The sequence below is a fragment of the Homalodisca vitripennis genome, chromosome 4 (assembly GCF_021130785.1).
Source record: "Homalodisca vitripennis isolate AUS2020 chromosome 4, UT_GWSS_2.1, whole genome shotgun sequence".
Taxonomy (NCBI): domain Eukaryota; kingdom Metazoa; phylum Arthropoda; class Insecta; order Hemiptera; family Cicadellidae; genus Homalodisca; species Homalodisca vitripennis.
The window spans coordinates 156,486,667-156,509,324 of record NC_060210.1 but is presented as its reverse complement, the minus strand read 5'-3'; the positions used below and the strand labels follow the sequence as shown (position 1 = coordinate 156,509,324).

At 31.2% G+C, this 22,658-nt stretch overlaps 1 protein-coding gene across 2 annotated transcripts in view; it reads right to left on the bottom strand.

The window, feature by feature from the left end:
* Positions 1 to 286: 286 nt before the first annotated feature.
* The window catches only part of LOC124360377, a 114,476-nt gene continuing 92,104 nt past the window's right edge, over positions 287 to 22,658 (bottom strand). For both annotated transcript variants that reach the window (XM_046813954.1, XM_046813955.1), the window contains 6 exons: positions 19,465 to 20,171; positions 14,142 to 14,221; positions 11,892 to 12,078; positions 8,751 to 8,886; positions 7,988 to 8,036; positions 287 to 598 (listed from right to left, as the gene is read on the bottom strand). In XM_046813954.1, coding sequence (XP_046669910.1) covers positions 8,010 to 8,036; positions 8,751 to 8,886; positions 11,892 to 12,078; positions 14,142 to 14,221; positions 19,465 to 20,171 — 1,137 coding nt within the window. In that variant the 3' untranslated portion in view covers positions 287 to 598; positions 7,988 to 8,009. The remainder of the gene's footprint in view (positions 599 to 7,987; positions 8,037 to 8,750; positions 8,887 to 11,891; positions 12,079 to 14,141; positions 14,222 to 19,464; positions 20,172 to 22,658) is intronic.

Genomic DNA, 22,658 nt, shown 5'->3' with positions numbered 1-22,658 from the left:
ACGGAAAATATCTAAAATTATTGTTAATATTTCAAATCATTCCTTGTCAATCACAAACTTTAAACAAAGAAATGTCAGCTCTTGGTCGGGCTAAGGAATTGACATAGCATTATCTCAACGTCTTTAACGAAAAATGGAAGACATAAAAAAACAACAATGTATCACAGATATTTATTTACTATTTAATATAATATTAAAATAACTTTAAAACATATTTTAATGAATAATATGAAACTAATTAATTGTTACTCTCATTTCAAAAACCAAATAGAAGATAAATATATAATGATTTGTTATCATTACATAGCTGTAATGAAAATTAATACAATAAATTGTAACATGATAAACAAAATGACAAACAATACAATATCACAAAAAAATGCTGCAATAAAAATACAATACATTTAGAATTTGTGGTATGACCAAATTGAAATCTACATTATTACAACTATTTTAGTAATAAAATATTGAATATAGCTGAAAAATCTACAGGATAATAACAAATAATATTTACAAGAACAAGGGGTATGTTTCTAACTCTATGGAAAGACCCACTATCTTACATTGTTCATTCCTCGCCATTTTTTCTTGCATGTCTCTGAAAAAAAAGCAAACATGTTTCAATCCAACATAGTGAAGTGACTAGACCAATTAATGATAATTAGATACATTTTATATTAGTATACAATAATTAATGAAAAGCGTATTCAAAATAAAATGTACATGGAAATATAATAAAAGTCAGTTTTGATGAAGGCTGAGTATAAACTCCCAGTAACTGTTCACTACTGGTGTAATTTACAGTAGTAGTGACCACAAGATCAATGGTGGTAAAATTTGGTAAGGAACTCAGAATAATGCTTGAGGTGATGCAAGTCATTTTCTTGACGGGTCTGTTTCAAAACATCAAGTTTCATAATGTACAGTATTATTAAAAACAATATGCCAGTTTAAAATTTAAAGTTTCATATTGTTGTTTGTTATTTAAAGTAAATCAAATATGTAATTGTTTCAAAATGTCAACTAATGTCTATTCAACCGCTGATTACACTCCTATCTGATTTATAATTTACCACAAAGAATCGTATTTACAAGGTGTTTGAAATGACATAACTCAAATTTCTATGCAAAATTCTAAGATATATTACTGCATAGCTCCAATTATTTCAGTATCTAATACTTATAACTACTAGTATTTTAGGCCAGTGATAAATGCTAAAATCGGAGTACATAGCTAACTTAGGGAAAGAAATTATGATGTAATATAATAGAGTTCTCTGATAATTTTGAACTGAAATATGCACATTTGAGGTACCTATTATTTCATTACTAGCAGTGTTACCTGTGGCCTTTGCATATAGTTTCCAGATGAATGCGCATATGCTTTCAAAATGACATATGACCACAAGCACTCCTATAATAAGTGATGATCACTTGACGATATTCTGTCGGTTATAATATAATGCAGTATAAGGGACATAGAAACAATCCTAGCTTCTGAATGAGTCTTCTTATTCTTTAATAGTTCAGTATTGGTGCTACGTTTTCAACTGTACATTAAACGGTTCTCGAGATATACAGACACATACACACAATTACACAACAGTATCTTTTCGGACCATGTTGATATAGTAATAATATTTATGAATAAGTATTTTAATTTATAAAAATGAAATGTGTGCATACTTTGTCGGCTACTCAGCTTGCTGCCTTTGCTTGTACTCTTGGTTTTAATTCTTCAAAGGTATGAAAACCTGCAAACCTGATACAATGCACTGAGGCCCTTGCTTGCCAATGTCTGCTATATCATCCTATTGTTTTGGTTTAGTCTTTTAAAAATAATACTTATATATAATTTTCTACTTCGTCAGATAGTGCTAATCGGTCATACTACCCAATAGATGGTTTACTGCCATCAGCAATAATTGTACTATGTAATTCATATGCTGTAGAGGTGGGCTCATTGCGCTTGTTTTTTTCCTCAAAATGTAGTCGCAGAGTGAATGGTCCATTCAATAAAATTTGAACAAAACTAATTTTGAGTCTCCAAAATAAACTAAATGGTTTGAGTTTGTCACTGCTGCCACCTACAGTAAAGATACTATTACACACAGTAAAAATACACTTATGACTACTGTCATAACTCTGCAGTACATTACGGCAGATGGTATTTTTCCATGAGAGTACAAAATTCTGTAATATATATTTTATAATAAGTAGTATTTTTGAATAAAGATTTGTATAGTTTAAATGATTAGTTTAATTCATTAAATGTGACTTTAAGAAACTCCGGGCTCGCTGTCTTTGTACCTTCAGTATTTGTTGTATGAAAATGTGAACACCTGTATATCTCACACAATACAGCGTATTTCCTTTCTTTTCAACCTCTGATAGCTACTATCGGATCAAAAAGTTTAGATACTAAGTTTGAAAGTTAACCTACAAACTAACCAGTACAACAAGAATAATGGGAGTTGCATTAAATTTAGCTTATTTATTTCTGCTGTTTACACACAACACAAATAGTATATAAACAATAACTTAAGATATCAGAAACTCGTTAATTACATTATCTTTAAGAAATGTATAGCATCGATTTAACAATATTTTTATGTCTGTTTGTATTATTTACAATAATAATGATTACACAGAAGTACACATAGTTGTGTGTATTCAGTTAAAATATAAGGGTTTTTTCAAAAATTTTCCCAGAGCAGGTATTCTTTCAGTATGTAGAAGGGTCTTGAAGTCAGCCATTCATTCAGTGATTTCTTTAACTCCTTTCCTCTGGGAATCTTCATTTCTGCCGGTAGTATGTTGAACAGCTTCTGGTCTGGATATGACAGTTTCTTTTTGTACAGCGTGGGATGGTGTGCGGTAGATGGTAGTCTCTATTCATGGTGGTCGGCTACTCGAGGTAAGTTTTCCCCATCAACATGTAATATGACTTCCTGGATACAGACGGATATCACAGTCATAATTCTGAGGTCTGTAAAAGACCCACTGCAGGTTGATTTCATTGAGATATTCCTCCTCAGATAGCTATGCCATATCATATGTGTGTTTAAAATAGGGCAAAGTATGTTGATTTTGCAATGTTGCTGATGGTTTTTATTTGTTTTAAGATGTAAATGCTTGTATACAATTTTCTTACACAGGATGTTAACAAACATGTCCATGAAATATTTTCGTCAATAGTCACTCCTAGAAATTTGGCCTGCGGTTTCACTTCAACTTCTGGAAGAGTTGGGACTTGGTTTCATTTTCTACCGAATTCTAACTGGTTTGTCTTTGATGTATTGTTACTAGTTCATTTGTGTGGCAGTATTGATAAGCCATATTCAGTGATATATAGGAGCTTACTGCCAGTTGGTCAGCAGAATTCCCTGAAGATAGAAGGGGTTGTGTCATCTGTATACACAAGCGTATGACAGAGCCCAGGTATTACGACATGTTTGTGAATAAAATAAACATTACAGGGCCAAGGATAGATCCTTGAGGTACACCTCTAGTAATAGCAAATGGTCTGGATCCTATAGTACGGGTTAGTCCTCTTTCTATATGTTTGACTTCGATCAATTGGCTGTGTTGTTTAAGGTAGCTGCTAAACCAGTTGAGAGCAGGGCCTGCCTCTGATACCCAGGATGTTAAGTTTGTTTAAAATTAAGTTATGGCCAAGGCAATCAAATGCCTTACTAAAATCAAGCATAATGCCTGTAACTAGTTGTTTTTTCTCAAGGTGGTTGATTATAAACTCAGCAAGTTCAATTACTGCAGTAGTAGTTGATAGTCCTTTCGAGAAACCATATTGTATTGTCACATGTTACTCACACTGTCCATCAATCTCTTAAGGACAACTTGTTCAATCACTTTGAAGAAGGTTGAGATACGTGAGATGGTCTGTACTTACTCTGACTTACTTTGGACTTCTGGTTTTGAACTTAGGATACATATAATTTTGCCAGTTTTAAGGCTGTTGAGAATTTTTCTGATCTTAGTGACATATTAAGTCCAGGTTATTAGTATCCAGGTTAAGTGTTAGAGAGGGCTTCTTAGCCCTAACTTCGCCTGGCAAAATAAGACATTCTTTACTTTTTTTTTTTTACATATTGGTTATGAAAACCAGAGGTGATATAAGAACATCACATACAGTGGAGTCCCGCTAATCCGAACACGTGTAATCCGAACGTCGGTTAATCCGAACAGGTCCAGGAGGAATTATTATTTATAACGATAATGCACAGTTATGGGAACTAATTACTTAAAAAATGAAAATGGGTGCATCATTTCGTACATAAACAAAGAAAACTTTAATTAAATAGACATACAGTATTTTATTAAGACAAATTGTGTACGGTACAGTACATAAATAATGAAGTTAAATACAGGTACAGTACCAAATTGAAACTTATAGGTTAAGTATGAGTTAAATTACTATATTAAGAAGTGAAATCAAACAAAAATTGGGCGTACAGTACTGATATTATTATTGAGTACAATATTAATTGTTAAAAGACATAAATTCAGTTATTGTCTTCTGTCGCATTGAAGAGAGTCTATTGGATGACGCGTGGACCCGTACAATATCCAGTACGCTCACATTGCTTAACAATAGAACTCTCACACTAAATACGGTAAATGTGCTTCGTATTCGCAAACATGTTTATTTGTCAAGAAATACAATGCAACAGTCAGAAAACGTGTTTTAATAAACAATGTTGATAATTCTATAACAAAATAGACCCATTCTCAAGTTTAAAACCGTATTTTTCTGTAATTCTGGCTAATCCGAACAATCACATAATCCGAATAGGGCTCGGTCCCAATTAGGTCGGATTAACGGGACTCTACTGTAGTTGTAATAACTTGGATGAGACTGTGTCCACTCCTGTTAAGGTTTTGGGCTTGATTATACTTAGGATTTCTTCTATGTCAGTGTCTGGCTGATCTGTGGATATGACTTTTTATAGGTTATACTTGTATGTTGTTGGCTATTTTTATGTGATGTGTAGTGTTGACAAGTGACTTACCAGATTTAGTTGAGTTTTTTTGCTATTTATTGTTTTGTCTTTCAGAATTTTTTTATTTGCCACATGGCTTTGCATTTATTATTAGATTTGTTAATGTAATCTGCTGATACCTGCTGCCTTAGTATTTTCAGTCGAAGATAGTTTTTTAGAAATGTTCAGTCCTTTTTAGTTTTGGCTGTTTTTGCCTTGTCTCGATCAGTGTCTATAAGCTGATGTTTATCCAGACATTTGAAATATTCTGCCTTAGGATCAAGCACTCCTTTGTCTACAGATGTCTTTTGTTTTAACTTTGGCTCTGATTCTGTCCTCCCAATGGGGCAAGCAGCATCTATGGCCATTGTCAATGTTGCTAGGAAGATAATAATATGCATATAAAAAATGCATCATTAACATTTTGGGATTCATATAAATCGTTCCAATCTTCGTTTATGTCCAGTTGTTGTGTCAATCACAATGAGACGTACGTGCAGATGTACTTTTTTTTAGTCGAAAATTATAGAATTATAGGAAAAATAAATAGTTACCATTTAACTTTTATTCTTTACCAGGCAGTACAAAATATTCAGCATTGGTCTTGTTATAGAGATCCTAAAGTCATCATCTTAGGCATGTAATTTTGTAAACCACTAATTAAAACGTTTATCTTTAACCCTAATTTAATTGAGCAGATTTTTTTTATTTACTGCCTCAGGTGCCTGCTCGTCTGAACACGCAAACCACCAGACTGCCCAACACAGTAATGCCAGTCCCTCCTTTCTTCCTCTCTCATACTGTATATGAAATACTACCCACAATATCAAAGAAAACAAATTTCAAATACCTCACATGCACCTATTCATAATTTTATTCATCTTTTATCTATGTTGATATTAAATAATACACAGAATAAACCAGCCCAATTTAACAATATCCAAAATGGTTTAATTCTTCACTGTCACTATATGTAATAAAAGTTAGACAATCACTACTTAGTCACTCAAATTAACAACTTTTTCATATAACTCTATAATTTCATACTTAAAAAACTAAAATTGTAAATTTTTTTTATCAACATTAAAAAATTGGAAGTTATAGTTATGTAAATTATTCGGTTTATATGTCAAAACACATAAGAGATTTCATTGTATGTTATCATTATAGTTCTCGTAAGTTAATTAATGTAATGTTATTTACATCAATTCTGTATTCTATGTTAAAAAATAAAGCCTTTGATTCTGATAGATTTAGATGAAATTACTGTCATTGCTATTTAGTTCTCTACAAAATCGCGAAATGCTTGGAATTCTTTGTTTCCGAAAAAGTAATGTAGTAACATTAGCTTCTAGCCGTAACATCCATTGAAAGTTTACTTTGTGGCAATTTATTGTATATATTCATAGCAACAGGTTGCACTACCTAGTGTGGAGTTTTTGTGGAAGGGTTAAAATTTCACTTGTATTTCAGCTGACATTCAAAGTGAAAAGAACACAAGTCAAGAGTTGGCAGTGATTTTTATAGAAAAGTTTAATAGACCACAACTCAAACATTTTGTTAATAGTCACCATACTCAAGGAGCAAACGTCCATGGTCTTGTGACCAAAGACAAGTACTACCAATAGCCTAACTTGGTGGACTATGATGCAAGCTTTGAACAGTTTCTACAAGATTTAAAATAAAAAAATATCAAACATATAATCTGCTTATCAATGGGTTGTGTGCAGGACAAAAGCCCAACTTGGTGGACTATGATACAAGCTTTGAACAGTTTCTACAAGATTTCAAATAAAAAAAATATCAAACATATAATTTGCTTGCCAATGGGTTGTGTGCAGGACAATGTCCCAATTGAACATTTTGTTAAAAGACTTGTAGATTTTCAACACTGTACTGGAGCAACAATTAAGATCATATCTGTTGATGAAAAAGCATTAGAGATTTAAGAAATTGTTTAATATATTCTGAGTTTTCAAAACCGTTAGAACTGTCAATCTCTCTACAATATTGGAAAGCCAGATTAAGGGCTCATCCACACTGGGGACACCAGCGAGGGCACTGACACCTTCCCTCACAGTCTCCATCAACACCAATACCTATGCCAGGAACATGTCTCCACTTTAAAATGGAAATGAAAATGACAGAAATGGCTGAAATTATGAAAATTGCTGAAAATATAGAGCTGATTTGTCTTGTGCAGTTCTTGATGAGGTTGGTGGTGGTGTAGTTCATGATGAAGCCTGTGCTGCTGTGAGCTACATTAACATTAGTACAGTTAATTTCTGTCAGTCTCTAGGTCCAACAGAGCAATGTATTTAGTGAATCGTCTCAATATACAGATATGTTAGGCAGATTTGCAGATATGCTGCAGATTTTTCTAGAGTGAACCGAATAAGAGCTGGAACCTGTGTATTCGTTAACAATAAATACATATCTAGAGATTACAATATATTAAAACTTTATGAAGAAATGAACTTTGAAGCAGCAGCTATAATTTTGGATGAACTTAGAACTGTTATGGTTTCACTCCCCTAATGGTAATCCTCATTGGCATTTAAAGAGTATTATTATATATAATGTAATTTGATCATACTGAATAATTTTGAAAATGAAGCAGCACTAGACTATCATGATCCAGCACTGCAGGCATGGCGAATGTCAGATTGTGAAAGAGTTGTCATCTATCCAAAGCTTTGAACAGTGTATAGTACCGTCTATATGAGAAGTTAGATTGTATTAAATGCTCTTATGAAAGAGAACAATGTTCCAGTCTCCCTGTTTGTAAAACTGGTTTGCTACACCTAAATGTTCATCCACACTGAAATTATGAATTCAGAATCCAATTCTGAAATACATTTCTTGTATTTATCTGTCTTTGAGTTATGATATACATAACACTAATAATATTGAAATTTAATTTTAACTAGCACACTTTCTTATACTTGAACACTTTAAAATGCTTTACAGTATGTAATAGTACTTACAATAATAAGTAGTAATCACAATTTAACAATCAAAGTGTTTGGATATTTTCTGAAACAAACAAATAATAATTTTAATATCGGGAATACAATAATCTAGTTTACATTGATCCATCAATAAATGATACATAAATAATAAATAAGTATCCACAGAGACTTACACTAATCATTATTAATTTTTTATTCAGTTAATATTAACTGTCATAACATATGGAAGAGGCAACAGATCTTAAAATAGACAATTTGGTTCTTAAACCATTAACATTTTGATTACAAATGTACATATAATGCTTTCAATGGCAGTATTTGCTTTTTTGTTTTTATTTCTCAATAATAACAACTATACCATTTTTATACTTAAATGAAAATTCTTTTCATCAGCTTCAGTACATTCACTAAGTTTATTCCTACAGAGTTCAAGGATTCAAGGTCTCTAGTAGTCCTGCAATGTTATAAACTTGTATCAACTATATTAAATCTATTTATATCAATTTATTTCTATCTAAATTATGATATTAATTGGTGATATTAGCATACTGAATTCAAAGATAATATTTAACAGACCTTATAATGGTCTTGACTTATCTGAGACTAAAGAAGCATAAACCTTTAATTTAACACTAACAACCAAAAATAAATATAATAATATAGTAATTAAGATATTTAAATAAGTTGTTAATAGAGATGTAATTGACAAGTTTTACAAAAAATAAAAACTATTACCTATTTACTAACAATAAAATAAAATGTACGTTAACACTCTTACCTTTAATTCCTCTTGTAATACTTCATTATTAATTTTTAGAATTCTCAAAACTTCAGGTACATCTGATAAATATGCAATACTGATTTTATTCAATTTGAATATGTCAACTTTGTCCATACCTCCACAAAAATCAACTCTGAAATAAAAGAACAGAAATTAAGTTCCTTTGTTGTACATTCTCTTCAATACAGTTGTTTGTGAGATCTATACTTACAGATAGGGCTAAAGTTTAATTCAATGTTATGTTATGAGTGACATCATACTGGACAAACTGAAACTAACCCAAATTCAAATAAATATCCAATATAAAATTGATATTGTGACATCAATGGAATGGGCAAAGAAACACTTTTAAAGGTATGAAAACAGTATTTTAATTAAGTTTGTCTTATGTCTCTATGGTATAATCTTTCCACAGTGGACAGAGTGAAAGGTCTTGTGAGAGCTAATTAATCTAGAACTTGCTATTTCTTGGTGCCATGTTCATAGGAATGACATTAGAGATAGAGATCAGCAGATAAAAGGATTATGGATTAAAGCTTCTTTAATTATAAATATTTTTTTAAACCTACTTAAATTTGGGTTTACACTGAGACCTCAAACAACTGATTTTGTGTTAGACTTTAAGGTCTAAAAACAAGAGATAAGTAAACAGTGGCTGGAGGCATCTATTTTCCAAACCATCCAAATCACCTTTCCTTTTTCAGTAATTACACTATGGTTTTAACGATGTTGAGATTGATTTTTTAAATTTATATTTGGTTAACCACTCTCAACAAGTCAGCCTCTAAAGCAATCTGTCTGAAATTGCAACTGTCATAAGTGTTGGGCCTCATCAATTAGAGATCTTTAAAATATTCCACTATTTTTTATTATTTGCGACTTGCAGTCCAATAATTGTAAATTACTCACACTGATTCATGTAAAATGGTTCTAAGTTAAGTGAATCTAAAACACTCAAAAATATGTTTTTCTCTTATGTAATCTGTGAAAAACTAAAATTTATCTTGTGATGTCAAAAGACTATTAATGCAATTTCACTATGTTTATGCCTATGGGGTAATGGTAGTTACTTATTACATTTAACCCATAAAGAATTTTTTTGTTTAAAGAAAGCCATAACATTAACTGGTTCTGTATTTGATACAAACTTCAGTCCAATGTTCATTAAGGGACGCATCCAGTACAGTAAAACATTTTATTAACATGTTTTATATTGAATGTGTAGAAATTATCCTGAATCATGTTATAGTATCCAAGAATTTTCATAAACAAGAGTATTTGATGTCAGCCACATTAAAGTGGATAAAGAACTTTAAATGGTCCAGTGTTTTATCTAGTCATTTGATTTCTCCTATCTGCTGATTTTGTCAGACATTTATGTTTACAAACAAAGACAGTATCAGGAAAACTGGAGTCCTATAAATAACATTTTTAAGAGCTTTAAAGGGTAAAAAGGCGTCATTCCATTGTTTCCTTAGAAAACATTGATCGGGTGAGCACTTGAGCCAAAAGGACAGAAGCTGCACTTATTTTAGGATTAAAGATTTCCTATGAGTTGATCCACACAGCAGAGCGAATAATCTTATATGAAGTTTTATAAGTCAGAAAAAATGTCTGCTGGGTACATCATAATTTGATACATGTGTAAAAAACTGAGAGTGTGAGAATCAGAGAACTGACTAATAATGGTGATTATCAGATTAAAATTTCCAAAATGGTGGTGATAATACATACATACCGTTGTATGATGTTCCAACTCAAGAAGAGAGTTGTGTGTGGGTGTTTTAAGAAAAGCTGTTTCCCACAATGGTCAAGAAATAATAATCAATGAAGAAAGTAATGTTCACTAACAGGACTGATAAAGGCTATTAAGCCGGAGGGACAAAGGCAAAGGACTACCACAGCAAGATTGTACACTGAACAATGCTTGCCAGAAATCCTTCAAGACTTGAAAGGTAAGGGTTTAATTTTGCATCACGACAAAGCCTTTTGTCACACTGCTGCAAAAACTTTGGAGTATTTTCCAAAATGGCATCAAAATGATGGAGCACACCCCTTATTTATCTGATATCACTATACATGACTTGTTATTATTCTTCAATCTGAAGATATAGCTTCACAGTCCTCGTTTTACTTCAGGAACCAAAATTAATGATGAAATTCATACATTTTTTTTATTCCATTCCAAAAATTGACTGGATGGGTGCTTTTAACATAAGAAAATTTCAACATCAAAAGTACATTGATGCTGGAGGGGATGACTTTGAACATGTCTAACGTTTAGTGAGTCCAGCATAAAAACTCTGTATATCTCATATCTTTCAGTATGACTCTTATTACGAGAAACATGATTTTTCTCGTAAAGAGAATACTTGATAAATTCATAAAAATGACTTTGATCTACAAGCATAGATGTATAATATTAACAAAAATTTATTTATTTTAATAATACAACTTCTCCTTTTAATATTATATATGTCCTTTTAATAAATAAATTATATTCATTCATTTTGTATAAATCACAATTGCTAGATTTAATTTGAATAAAGATTAGATCACATAAAGTACTTGACGATAAAGTGTCTCTGCAGAATGTTCAGATTATTAATTCACTGTGTTTGAGGATGGCTTTATATCCTGTGTCTGATTTCAGTCAGTTTTTCCTAACCATGATATCACTTGATATTTTTTATTTGTATGTTGTCCATAACATTTTGCTTTCTCTGAACTGGATATGTTTATTTGTTTGTCACTCTATTGTATAACCGAGGGCACTGGTAAACTGATGAACCCATATTACTGTTTAGTATTAATTAACCCTCATACAATCGGATAATGTTGATATGATTATTGCAGTATTACAATTTGCCCATAAGTCAAAATGTTTGAGATAACCCTTGTGTAGCACTATTTTATACAACCATAAGATATTTCCTGAATTGCAAATATGCAATTACTTTTGGAGTATTTGTAAACCACATTTGGGTGATAGCGGGAGTCACAAAATAAAACTACTATTTACTAGACGAAATAGAAATTCTTTACACATGTAAGTATAACTTAACAATAGAAATAGGCAGATTAATCACACAACAAACGAGAACAAATTATATCACATCAAATGTATTAATTACTTACTGTGCAAGCTTAGAAAATAACTCTGGTTCTTCAGTCTTTTTAACAAACGGAAAGGGTTTTTCCTTTAATTCCATTAATTTGTGTATGACGTGAAAATATACATTTGTATACTGGTGAAAAAACTCTTTACAAATAATTGCCAGCTTATTTTTTACAAGTATCAAATGGAAGAACTTGTTGTCTATATCTGAAACAGATAATTATACTGTCATCAATAACAATTCATTTCAATCTATACCTAATTATTAAAATCTATACCTGTGTAAAATATTAAAAACACAAACGGCATATAATAAAGTTGTGAACAATTTTTTTCATAAAAACTTAAATTTAGTTTTAACACTTTTATTTATTACAAATAATGGAAATAATAATACTTTACAACTTACTAAGACACATTTTTTTAAACTAACTAAAAGAATTTAAAAAAAAACTAAACAAATGTAACTGTATTTGTATTGAAAAGACCTGTGTTGGTCAAATAAATTTCACTTGAAAATCTTTAATGTTTATACAATAGTGACAGTGTGATTTAGTTAACACATAAGGTGTACGCCTTTACTGCACCTGTTATAGGCAAAAGTAATTTTTTCCTTCTTCCTCCTTGAATGGTACAAGCAGCATTACATACACGACAAATTTGTAGCAGAGTAACTTATAACTCATATGTCATCTAATAAACTAAGAAATAAAAGTTAATTGACTAAAACATAGCTTTAAGGTAAGTCTTATTTTTTAAATAATAATCGACTTAAAATAATTAGAAGAGCAAGAAATTGATTTATTAATAAATAGTGAATATTTATTCGACTCCTACCAATAAAACGTGTCACTTGAAGGGTTAGTAGTTGAAGTGACTTTAATAGTTATAAGTTGTGTACTTTTTACTTCACAATATTATTCATAGGATTATTCTTGGTTGACAGAATCGTGACTAGGAGGATGGTGAACTCTGTAAGGGTTGCTGCGGTTCATATCCAGTGCCATAGCCACTGTCTTTGTCCCAGCCTCAACCTTCCCTGCTTCATCAACGCCGCACTACTACGAGTATTTGGGGATTCGGAACCTTGACTGTGTGCTTAACTATCAAATCTATAAGTTCCATTACATAATATTAGTTTATTCATAACTGTGGTCAGATGGTTCTATTTGTGCTGTCAATAAACACTAACTCTGGCATTATCATCATCATCACTATGTTCTTTAGTTAAACATTTTCTTAGTTTAGTTTGCTTGTTCTTTAAGTGTTTATTTATGTTTTGCTATGCATTTTAGCATGGTGACTACTCTGCTAACAAAATGATTTTGATTTCTATCTATATTCTGTAATATTCTAGAAGTCATATTCAATGTAGATATGGATCTTGCGGCTCTTATATTGAGTGATTTTGAGTACTCATAATACCCACAACATCCTAAGGCGTCTGCTGCATTTAACATGTTATGAGTATATTCCTACAATGCCATATTAAGTTGATTGATTAATACATGATTTGAATTGTTTCTTATAATATAAAATATATCAAAATAAGGCACAAGTTATGAATTTGTTAATGAGCAATCCTAATTCTTTCATACAATTAATTGAATCTTAAAATTGCCTAATAACCCTTGGTTAACTTGAAAGTTAAAACTATATTATACAATTCATTCTTTGTATATTATTTTTCAAGTTAACCCTTTGCATGTCCAAAAAAATTCCATAAAAGTAATCAGGTTTTTGACATCTATTATATACCAAAACCGTTCAGCAATTATGCAACTTAAAACACAAAGAAATTTGTACTTTATAAATATTTTTTTGTTCTATTGGCATAATTACCAGTTGGAAATAAAATATACTCAGCCTTTAATTCCAAACAAATAGCTAAAGGCACATTATGAATAATTTTTACAAGTTACTGACTTTGAAACGCCTAGCAAATTGCCATTTTCTCTGTGTAAACAGCCATCACCAAAGATTCACAAAGCAGCCAAACATTTTTCCATGTGGGTACAGTATGGTATAAACCCTGAAGTCAGAATCTCCAATTCTCGATGTAAGGGAAGTACTATTTCTTTATCAACACCGTTTTAAAAAAATCAAAATCTGTCTTTAAATTCTTTTTCAGTCATTGAATGGACTGTAATTGTGAAAGTGGAGTTCCTGTAGGCAAAGAGATTTTCAATCTATGGTATAATCCAAGTAATCCAGATATTCCATTATAAAGCACAAGCACTAGTCAATAGTATAATTAGTGTTTTTCTTACCTATTTTCTGAACAAGATTTTTCTTTATACTTTCTTTATCTATTCTTGAACATATTTCATTTTTAATATTTCTATTGCACCTGAAAAATATATAATATAGATTAATAAAACCAAATCACAAATTACTTAGTTGTTGGTTAAACTATAAAGTTCATACATTAGTTTAAGACTTTGCTTTTACTTTAATCTCTCAATTAGATCAACAAAGTAGTTTCAGAAATTGAGATCCATATGAAATGTGTTGAACCCCTGTAAGTGCCAGCCATATTTTTTATTTGATGTACTCTGAAGTGCCATATCATTTTTCACATGCTAAATAAATAAAACTGCTGTTGTTTTTTATTAATAAATTAAGAATATAATAATCTGTCCTTCCCTTCCCCATAAACTAGTAAACAAAATTCACTCAAATGAAACTCCATTAACAAATTAAAAGTACTATAAAAAATGTACCACAACTTTAAATTTTTTTCAATTTCTATGGTGAAAAAAATAAATACTCAAGTTAAAACCTTACACTTTATAGAAAAGAGTATATTTAATTTACTTTAAGTATATTACATTTAGAAGCCTAGGAAATTTGTTTCTTTTATTTACAAAAGCAGCTACTGCTTCTTGGTAATAGAACATAATGGAGCTAGAGTGATGTAAATATAATAATAAAATGAAGCACAATTTAATAAACACTGACAACAAACCAGCCAACAATAAACAATTTCATGACTATATTATGTCAAAACAGATGACTTGGTCAATGGTGAGGGCATAACCGATGTGATTGTAATTTTGTTGCTGATTTAGTTCTTGAATTATATTTAACAAGTAGTCAAATGATAAATAAACAATGAAAAAACTTATAAAATAAAAGCAAAAATATGCTTTCAAACACTTTACATCTTTATTATCAAGATGTCTGGTAAAACCAGACATAGAGACTTTTCTAAATGTATGTTGCCATTTTTCACAATCTTAAACATCCAAGTTGGCAGTGAAATTGTTGAATGAGATATGCGGTTGAAAGATTAATCATGACCATTCTTTGATGTTTGTGTACAACGTTGTCAAATTAATGTCATCATTCATTTTAACCCATTTGCAAACATCACAGAAGGTCTCTGTGATGTCTCACGTTATTAATATATATAAAAAAAATTACTTTTAAACTATAACATAAAACTGTCTCATGCTTTTAACTACTTTGAATTGTAACGAGAAATACGTCTTATTGTTGACAATTGTTTTGACACTTACCACACTCAAGTAGACTAACTAGGAATAAATTTGAAACCTGTATACATTTAAAACATATTACTTCATTATATTCAGTGTGTCAGCAGTTGTTTTGTATACATGAAGTTCAACTTGTAATTATTTTTATAAACTTTTAGATAATAAACAATTTTTTATCTGCAATTTTCTGGATTAAAAAATGACATACAAACTTACCAATGTAAGCATTTTTGAAAGTTATCCCGTTACTTCAAGACATAATTTATACAACAACAGAAAAATATACAGCACCTGTTAATACACAAGGTGTGGTTTTAAAATAACCAGAATAAGGCTGAGAACAAATTTTACTTACAGATATTTACAATTTGATATTATCCCATTCAATGTACTCCCCTACTCCCCTCCTCAATCTCTACACTTCTCCATGCATATTGTCCACTGTGTGTAGCAATGCTGCAGATCATTTCCATAATTCTGTTCATAGCTTCCGTTGCTTTTTATTGAACAAAAAAGTTACAGAGGGCCAAGTTGGGTGAGCAGGGTGGATGATCTGACAGGGATTTTGTTTTGACCAAAATTGACTTCACTGACAAAGCTTTGTGAACGGGAGCATTGTCTGATAGAAGAACTGAATAATGATGGGGGTTTCCACGAATTGTTCTGTTTTCACCGTACATGCTCACGTAGGGTAGTCAGGACGCTAATATACTAATTATAATTCACTGCCTGCCCCTCCGGTATCCAATCAATGTGCACGATCCTTATGATATCAAAAAACACAATCATTATGGCCTTGAATTGATTTTATTAAATTGACGACGCTGATATCAGATTGATGGAACCTCAGGCCCTCGATCGCTATGACTGTTAACGTTAACCTTTGAAGCGGTATGTGTGAAATGCTGCTACGTTTTATTTTATTTGCAATAATTATTTTACAGTAAGATAAGTTCTCTAACTGTCAAGAGTCTGATTTTCAATGCATGAGATATAATTTCAGTTTTAATCACTTCATTTAATATACTAAAAAATGCCATTGTTAATTTTTTTATTTCTTTTCTTATGCAGTGTAAAATTTTGTTTGTAATACTATTTTTTTTTTAAATAGTCACAGTCTATCTGTAAAGTGTTGGTATTAACTTAAATAGTTTAAAGGTAGTTGGCTAATACATGGCACAAGTCTTTAATTAATTTTTTTATAATCTATTTAACTAATAGTTTGTTGCCATAAACAAGAATTTAGTACCTTGATTTAGTTGTACTTTTAAAGAAAAGTTAATTTGGTATGAACAGCAAAATTTGTTATGAAAGATACAATTCTAAATAAAATGATTATTATTAATTAGCTAAATAACTCTTTCAATTGCTAAACACTGGAAATATATCCAGTCAAAGTTTTCTTTCATTTTTATTAACAGATTGCTATTAGTTATACAGTAGTCCCTCAATAATCTGACACAATTCAGACCAGACATGTGTCGGATTAGTCAAAAAGCCGGATTACTGGAGTTCAATTGAAAAACACGTTTAAATTACATAATATTATGTAGTTTTACTTAAAAAGACGACACAATAAGCAGAAAAATAAAATAACCCCCAAGTATTCACCAACTTCCTTTATTATATGTACACTATTCAGAACCGGAAAAACAATGCATTAAATACTCTGTTATTATGAGTTGGGATCGCAAATTGACACCAATGATGGCACCCTGCCTTTTTCTAATGGGGGGGACAGGACTGGCACTGGGACTGACTATAGAGAGACACTGTAATTAAAATTAAAATTGATTCTGTTACTCTAAGTACATTTTATTAAATGCTTGTAATGTCTTGGTGGTTTTATGAGTGTGTGTGTGTGTGTGTGTGTGTGTGTGTTTGAGTACACTTGAGCTTAACGTGTACAGTTAAAACAATATACATTTTATTAAGATATGATCATTAACTGTTTTATTTTACTGTAAGTAACGTTGACAAGTTAAAAAAACTATTTGAATGTCAATGTTATTTGCCCTATGAGCATAAGAAAAATACTTTCCTTTAAAAAAAAAATAAGAGAAATTTCACTTTTAAATGTATGCATGCATGTATATGTGTGTGTTTGTATGTGTCACAAAGATAATCCTGTAACAATGAAGTAGGGATAACACATTAATTATAAATAATAAAGAAAATGTTGTTTCTATAATAATTATCTACAATTATATTTTAAAAGGATTGTTGGGAATTCTTGCCATCTTATCGGGTAGTGATGGTAGAAGCAAATCACTAAATATTCTCTAAAAACTTTAACGTATTTCTAGTTTATTTGGAATCAATGAGTACTGAGCTAGATATTATAGTATTAATAGAGTGTTGGCTGGGTGATGGGGAGATAGGAGTTGACATCAAGTGGTATGACATGACCGGGATTTATGCACAAAGCAACAGGAATGACATTGTTATTGCTTATGTTAATAAACATCTTTTAGTGACCGTTAAACAAGTGACATTAGGGGATGTGTACAGAATTAGTTTGGGCTTTATTTACTTAAATAAACAGTTTAATGTAATAGATGTTTATAGAACTTTTGATAGTGATTGTATGAAATTTATAAATAAAATATTTAGTTATTATGAGCATTTCGAAAATAATAAATTGTATATGTTCGGATGAGACAAACATAGACCTACTGAAAAATTATTTACTTGTAGAGATGCTCTCACGATCACTGTAACTGCCCTCACGCTTGGCTACTGACACGATACGCACGTACATGGACAATACTTTACTCACTGAAAAACCTACTCACGCAGATTGAGAACAATTTTTAAATACAATGATATCAATCCTGTGTCAGAGATGTTTAAATCTATCAAATCAGTACCATGGTTAAATCTATTGATCAGTGTAAAAAATCTCTAACGATCCGTTGTAGCAGACTCAAGAAATTAAAAAATTGGATAACAACTGATATAATTTGAGCAATCAGAGCAAGAGATACATTAAGCAAAAATGTGAAAATTAACTATTCTATTTAAATTTAAAATACAATTTTCAAGTTTCTATGCAAGATTTTAGTAACAAAATAAAAAAGGCCAAAAGAAGGATTATTATAGAAATGAGATCAATAAACATAACCCTAAAATGTTTTGAAATATTGCAAGTGAACTGTCAGGAAGAATCTCAAATAAAAAAATTCTGATTGCCAAATTTAAAACTAATAGAACCCTTGAGAGCAATTAATTATGTGAACTAGTTGCTAATAACTTAGATGCATTTTTCCTGCAGTTAGCCATAAACTTGCAGAGGTCTCAGGGGAGGACAAAATGGTAGATGACATGGACTTCCGACTAGCTACAGACTTTGTTTTTCAAGCGGTAATTGAGAATAACATAGTACAGCACATTTACACATTACACGGGAGTTCAACACCCGTTTGTGATGGTGTCAAAGCTGAAGTTATTAAATAAAATGTTTAAGCTATTTTCAAACCTTTTTTGCATTTAATCACAGTTAGTCTCATGTCCGGAGTTTTTCCTAATAATCTTAAGATAGCCAAAATATTTCCACATTTCTCAAAGAAATTGTAATAAAGATTATTGACTATTGACAATTAAATGTCTCGAAAACAAAATATATACCAATATTGTTAAGGTAAGTGAGAAACACAAGACCTTTTAAAACTCTCCACTGGGTTTTGTTTAAGCATTTTTAGGCACCTTATTATGAGATTAATTTTATGACTAAGGTATTTAAATGTTCTGGATTAAATGCTCTACAAAAATAAAATGAGTTCCTGTCAAAATTATGCAGTTTTGTAACAAGTATAACTAATATACATATAAGTTTAATTTTAATTTATATATATATATATATATATATATATATATATATATATATAAATTAAGTACTAAAATTAAATAATGTTGGATATATTGAATACCAGCATCGAGAGTGATAAAGACTATTAAAATAGTGGAGTTTGCAAACTTATTTGGCACACATGAAACTGTAGTCTGAGCTTAAAAGGGCTTAAGAGCCAGTCGTTCAGTGTCTAAGATTTTATAAGAATAAAAGAAGAAAGATTAAAGATTAAATATTACTTACCTTGTTATACTGATACTATCCGGATCAAACACATCCTTCCAGTTAATGGGGGTCATATTTGGATTTGTTAATAATAAACTGTTTTCAACAATATTATTAAACATTGAATTGTCATGTTGAATGGTTGATTTAAGTTGTATCTTCCTTTTTTCATTGGCTGTTAAGTCCAGTGGCTTTTTAAAATCATTAATGAAATTATCAGCTTTGGCTGGGATGTCATCTGACAAAATATCTTCCCAGCTATCTGGTATATTTTCGTTGTCAATGTCTACATGTGCCTTTTCACTAAGTAAATTCAAAGGTTCTGAATTTTTTACTTTACAATCTTTTACTTTACTGCTGGTATCTGCACTATGCTTTAAAACATCTTTTTGTTTTAAGTCATTGGAAACTTCAAGATTTACTGATTTATGAAATTGATTTGGCTTTGACGACTTTTTATTTTGAGTTACACTATTTACACAACTTTCCTTTATTTCTTGTACATGACTTCTTCCAGAGTTCACACCTTGTATATCATTCCATGAATTTTCAATATCAACCAATGAAGGTAATTTAACACTTATTTCTTTCAATTCATTTCCTTGATTTTTATTATCACACTTTTCAGAATCATCATCTATGGAAAAATTTAAAATTTCTGCTGATAATGAAGTTTGAGATGTAAGGGGTCTTTTGGCATGGATTTCTTCTTGAATTGGTAGAATCTGGAATGTTTAAAAAGCTTGAATTATAATCAGATTCTTGCTTTAACACAAACAAAACCCAAAGTCACTTGATTTGTGTGGAAGACATAATGTTAATTAATAATGTATACTACTATATATCTAGATCAGTGTTCACATATACAGTGTTTTTCCTAACTACACATAAATACTAGTGTTTGGTTTGTTGCCTAATATTAACCAAAATGCTTATAAGCCAAAGTGTTAGCATTATTTATTATAGCTAGGGTAGTGTTGAAAACGTTGTTGAAAACAAGCAAACTTGGCCAAATCTTTTATTATTAAAAAGGGTAAATTACGTTCAATATTTCACTGAATTTATATCACCTCTACAAATTTTCTGAGTTTGTTGTTTCTTCAATGCATTATCACTACATCAGCCCTCATAATTACGGATTTTCTTGGGAAATTTTGTGGAATTTTACCAAAAACCTGACTTTGACTTATTGCTGAGTAATTTCTTAAATTTAAATATAATAAACAGAAATAAGAAGTTCAATGAAATTTATTATAACCATCACAGTGTGTATTGGTGAATATACTCATTCAAACTCATTATTCCCAGGTTATCCCAATCCAATTAACAGAGTGGTAGGAGTTCAATATTTTTTAAGAATAAACATTCTTTTTAATTGAAAGCGTGAATTGTTTTTTTGTTGACACATGTTTGGCATTCAAAATATATATTGTATGGTTTCATTTATCAGTACCAAATAAAATAGTAAATTGTAAAATGATTAATTATTCATAAGCCAAAAAAGGTAGAGACAAGCAATAACTATAACAGAAACTAGGGACATTGTTTACATCATTATGAAACCAAATCTAGTCCTCTTATCCATTTTGACGCTACTCCATCTGCCGTATGAAGGTGGGCTAACTCTCCTGGAAACGCATGCAAAGGGCATTCTTCAACTATACAACACATAGGTTGTCTAGGCTTTGGCTCTGCAGTCACAAGATTCAATGGGAGAACCTCCGATGGAGCAACACACCAACCACTATTTATATTGGATTAGGAATAAAGAACTTTTAACTACCACTATAAGCACTTAAATGTAGTATAATGAAGAATCTTATTTTCCTTATCGAGAATTTTTTAGATGAAAACTCAGTCCTTTTTTTAGGTAACTGGCAGTATGTAGGGATGGATACCTGGACCTCAGTCGACCTCTGTTATGTGAGACGTCCAAATGATAGGCAATGACTTACAGCAGGAGGTGCGATGTTACTAAGTACCACAAGCCAAGGAAGAGGAGTGGAACACTTACTGCAACTTTCTGGTATGTGAATTTTTTCGACAGATAAAAGCTCCATTATTCAGCTGCTGAGTAGATCACAGACAAAATTGACATACACCAAAGTTATGCATTGACTCCCTAAGATGATCTAGCTAGATAATGTATTATGTTCGCTGTGGTTCCAATCCACGGTCTTTTCTAGGTCGGTTTTAAACATTAACAAGCAATCAACTGTAACTCCTAGGTATAGTGATTCGAATAGAGCACCAATTTTGAAACAGCTGGTAAAATTTTGTTTACAGTTGGCAACAATGTTTGACCTCGTTTCTATTTCTGAAAATATTCTAATTGTTGATACATCTCTCGTTCCTGCATTCTGTGTCTAAACTTAGAAAAGCTTACTTGTTTTCAATTAATGTTAATCCTTAAAATGTTTTATCAGAGTGGAGGGAGTTATACAGCTACTGTCAGGTGACTGTGTTACTCTAAGGCATAATGAAGCACCGAATGAATCAAAAGTTCACAGACTCATGAAAAAGTTCTTTGAGACAAGTTCAACAGTTGATCTTAAAAGTTCTGGACATCATCATTCAGGCCGAACTGAGCACAACATTGCGTTGGTTTCTGACAGTGTGGCTGTTAGCCTAGTAAAATCAATATGTCACGGTTCTTAACACTTGGGTTTAAGATGTTCTTCTGGTCAAATATCACTCCAATAAAATTTATTTGACACAAAATTTGGAAGTGGGATATCATTAGAAGAGACAAAAGTTTGTTGCCTGTTGTCTGGGTATTGAGAAAACAGCACAAGGACATGAGCTTGGCAAACAAAAATCATCTTCAATGATGAATTACACTTCCACTTAAATGTATTTGTTAATAAGCAAAACTGCGTTATCTGTGGTTCAGAAAACCCTTTCATGATTAAAGAAAGGGAAATGTATGCCCAGTGGCAAACATTAATGGCAATAAATGGAAACCGAAACCATACGATTATTAGGGAGTTTTTGTGGCCTCATTTGCATGGAATGGACATTGATGAGTTGTGGTTTCAGCAGGACAGTGCCACCTGCCACTCTGCCCACAAAAAATTGTGTTGTTCCGTGAATGGTTTTAGGAACATGTCATTTCTCTGAATGCCGACCCAACAATGGCCAGCAAATGGTGTGACTTGACACCTTGCGTGATAATCTTTGGGGTTATCTGAAGACATTCCAATAAACCCTGA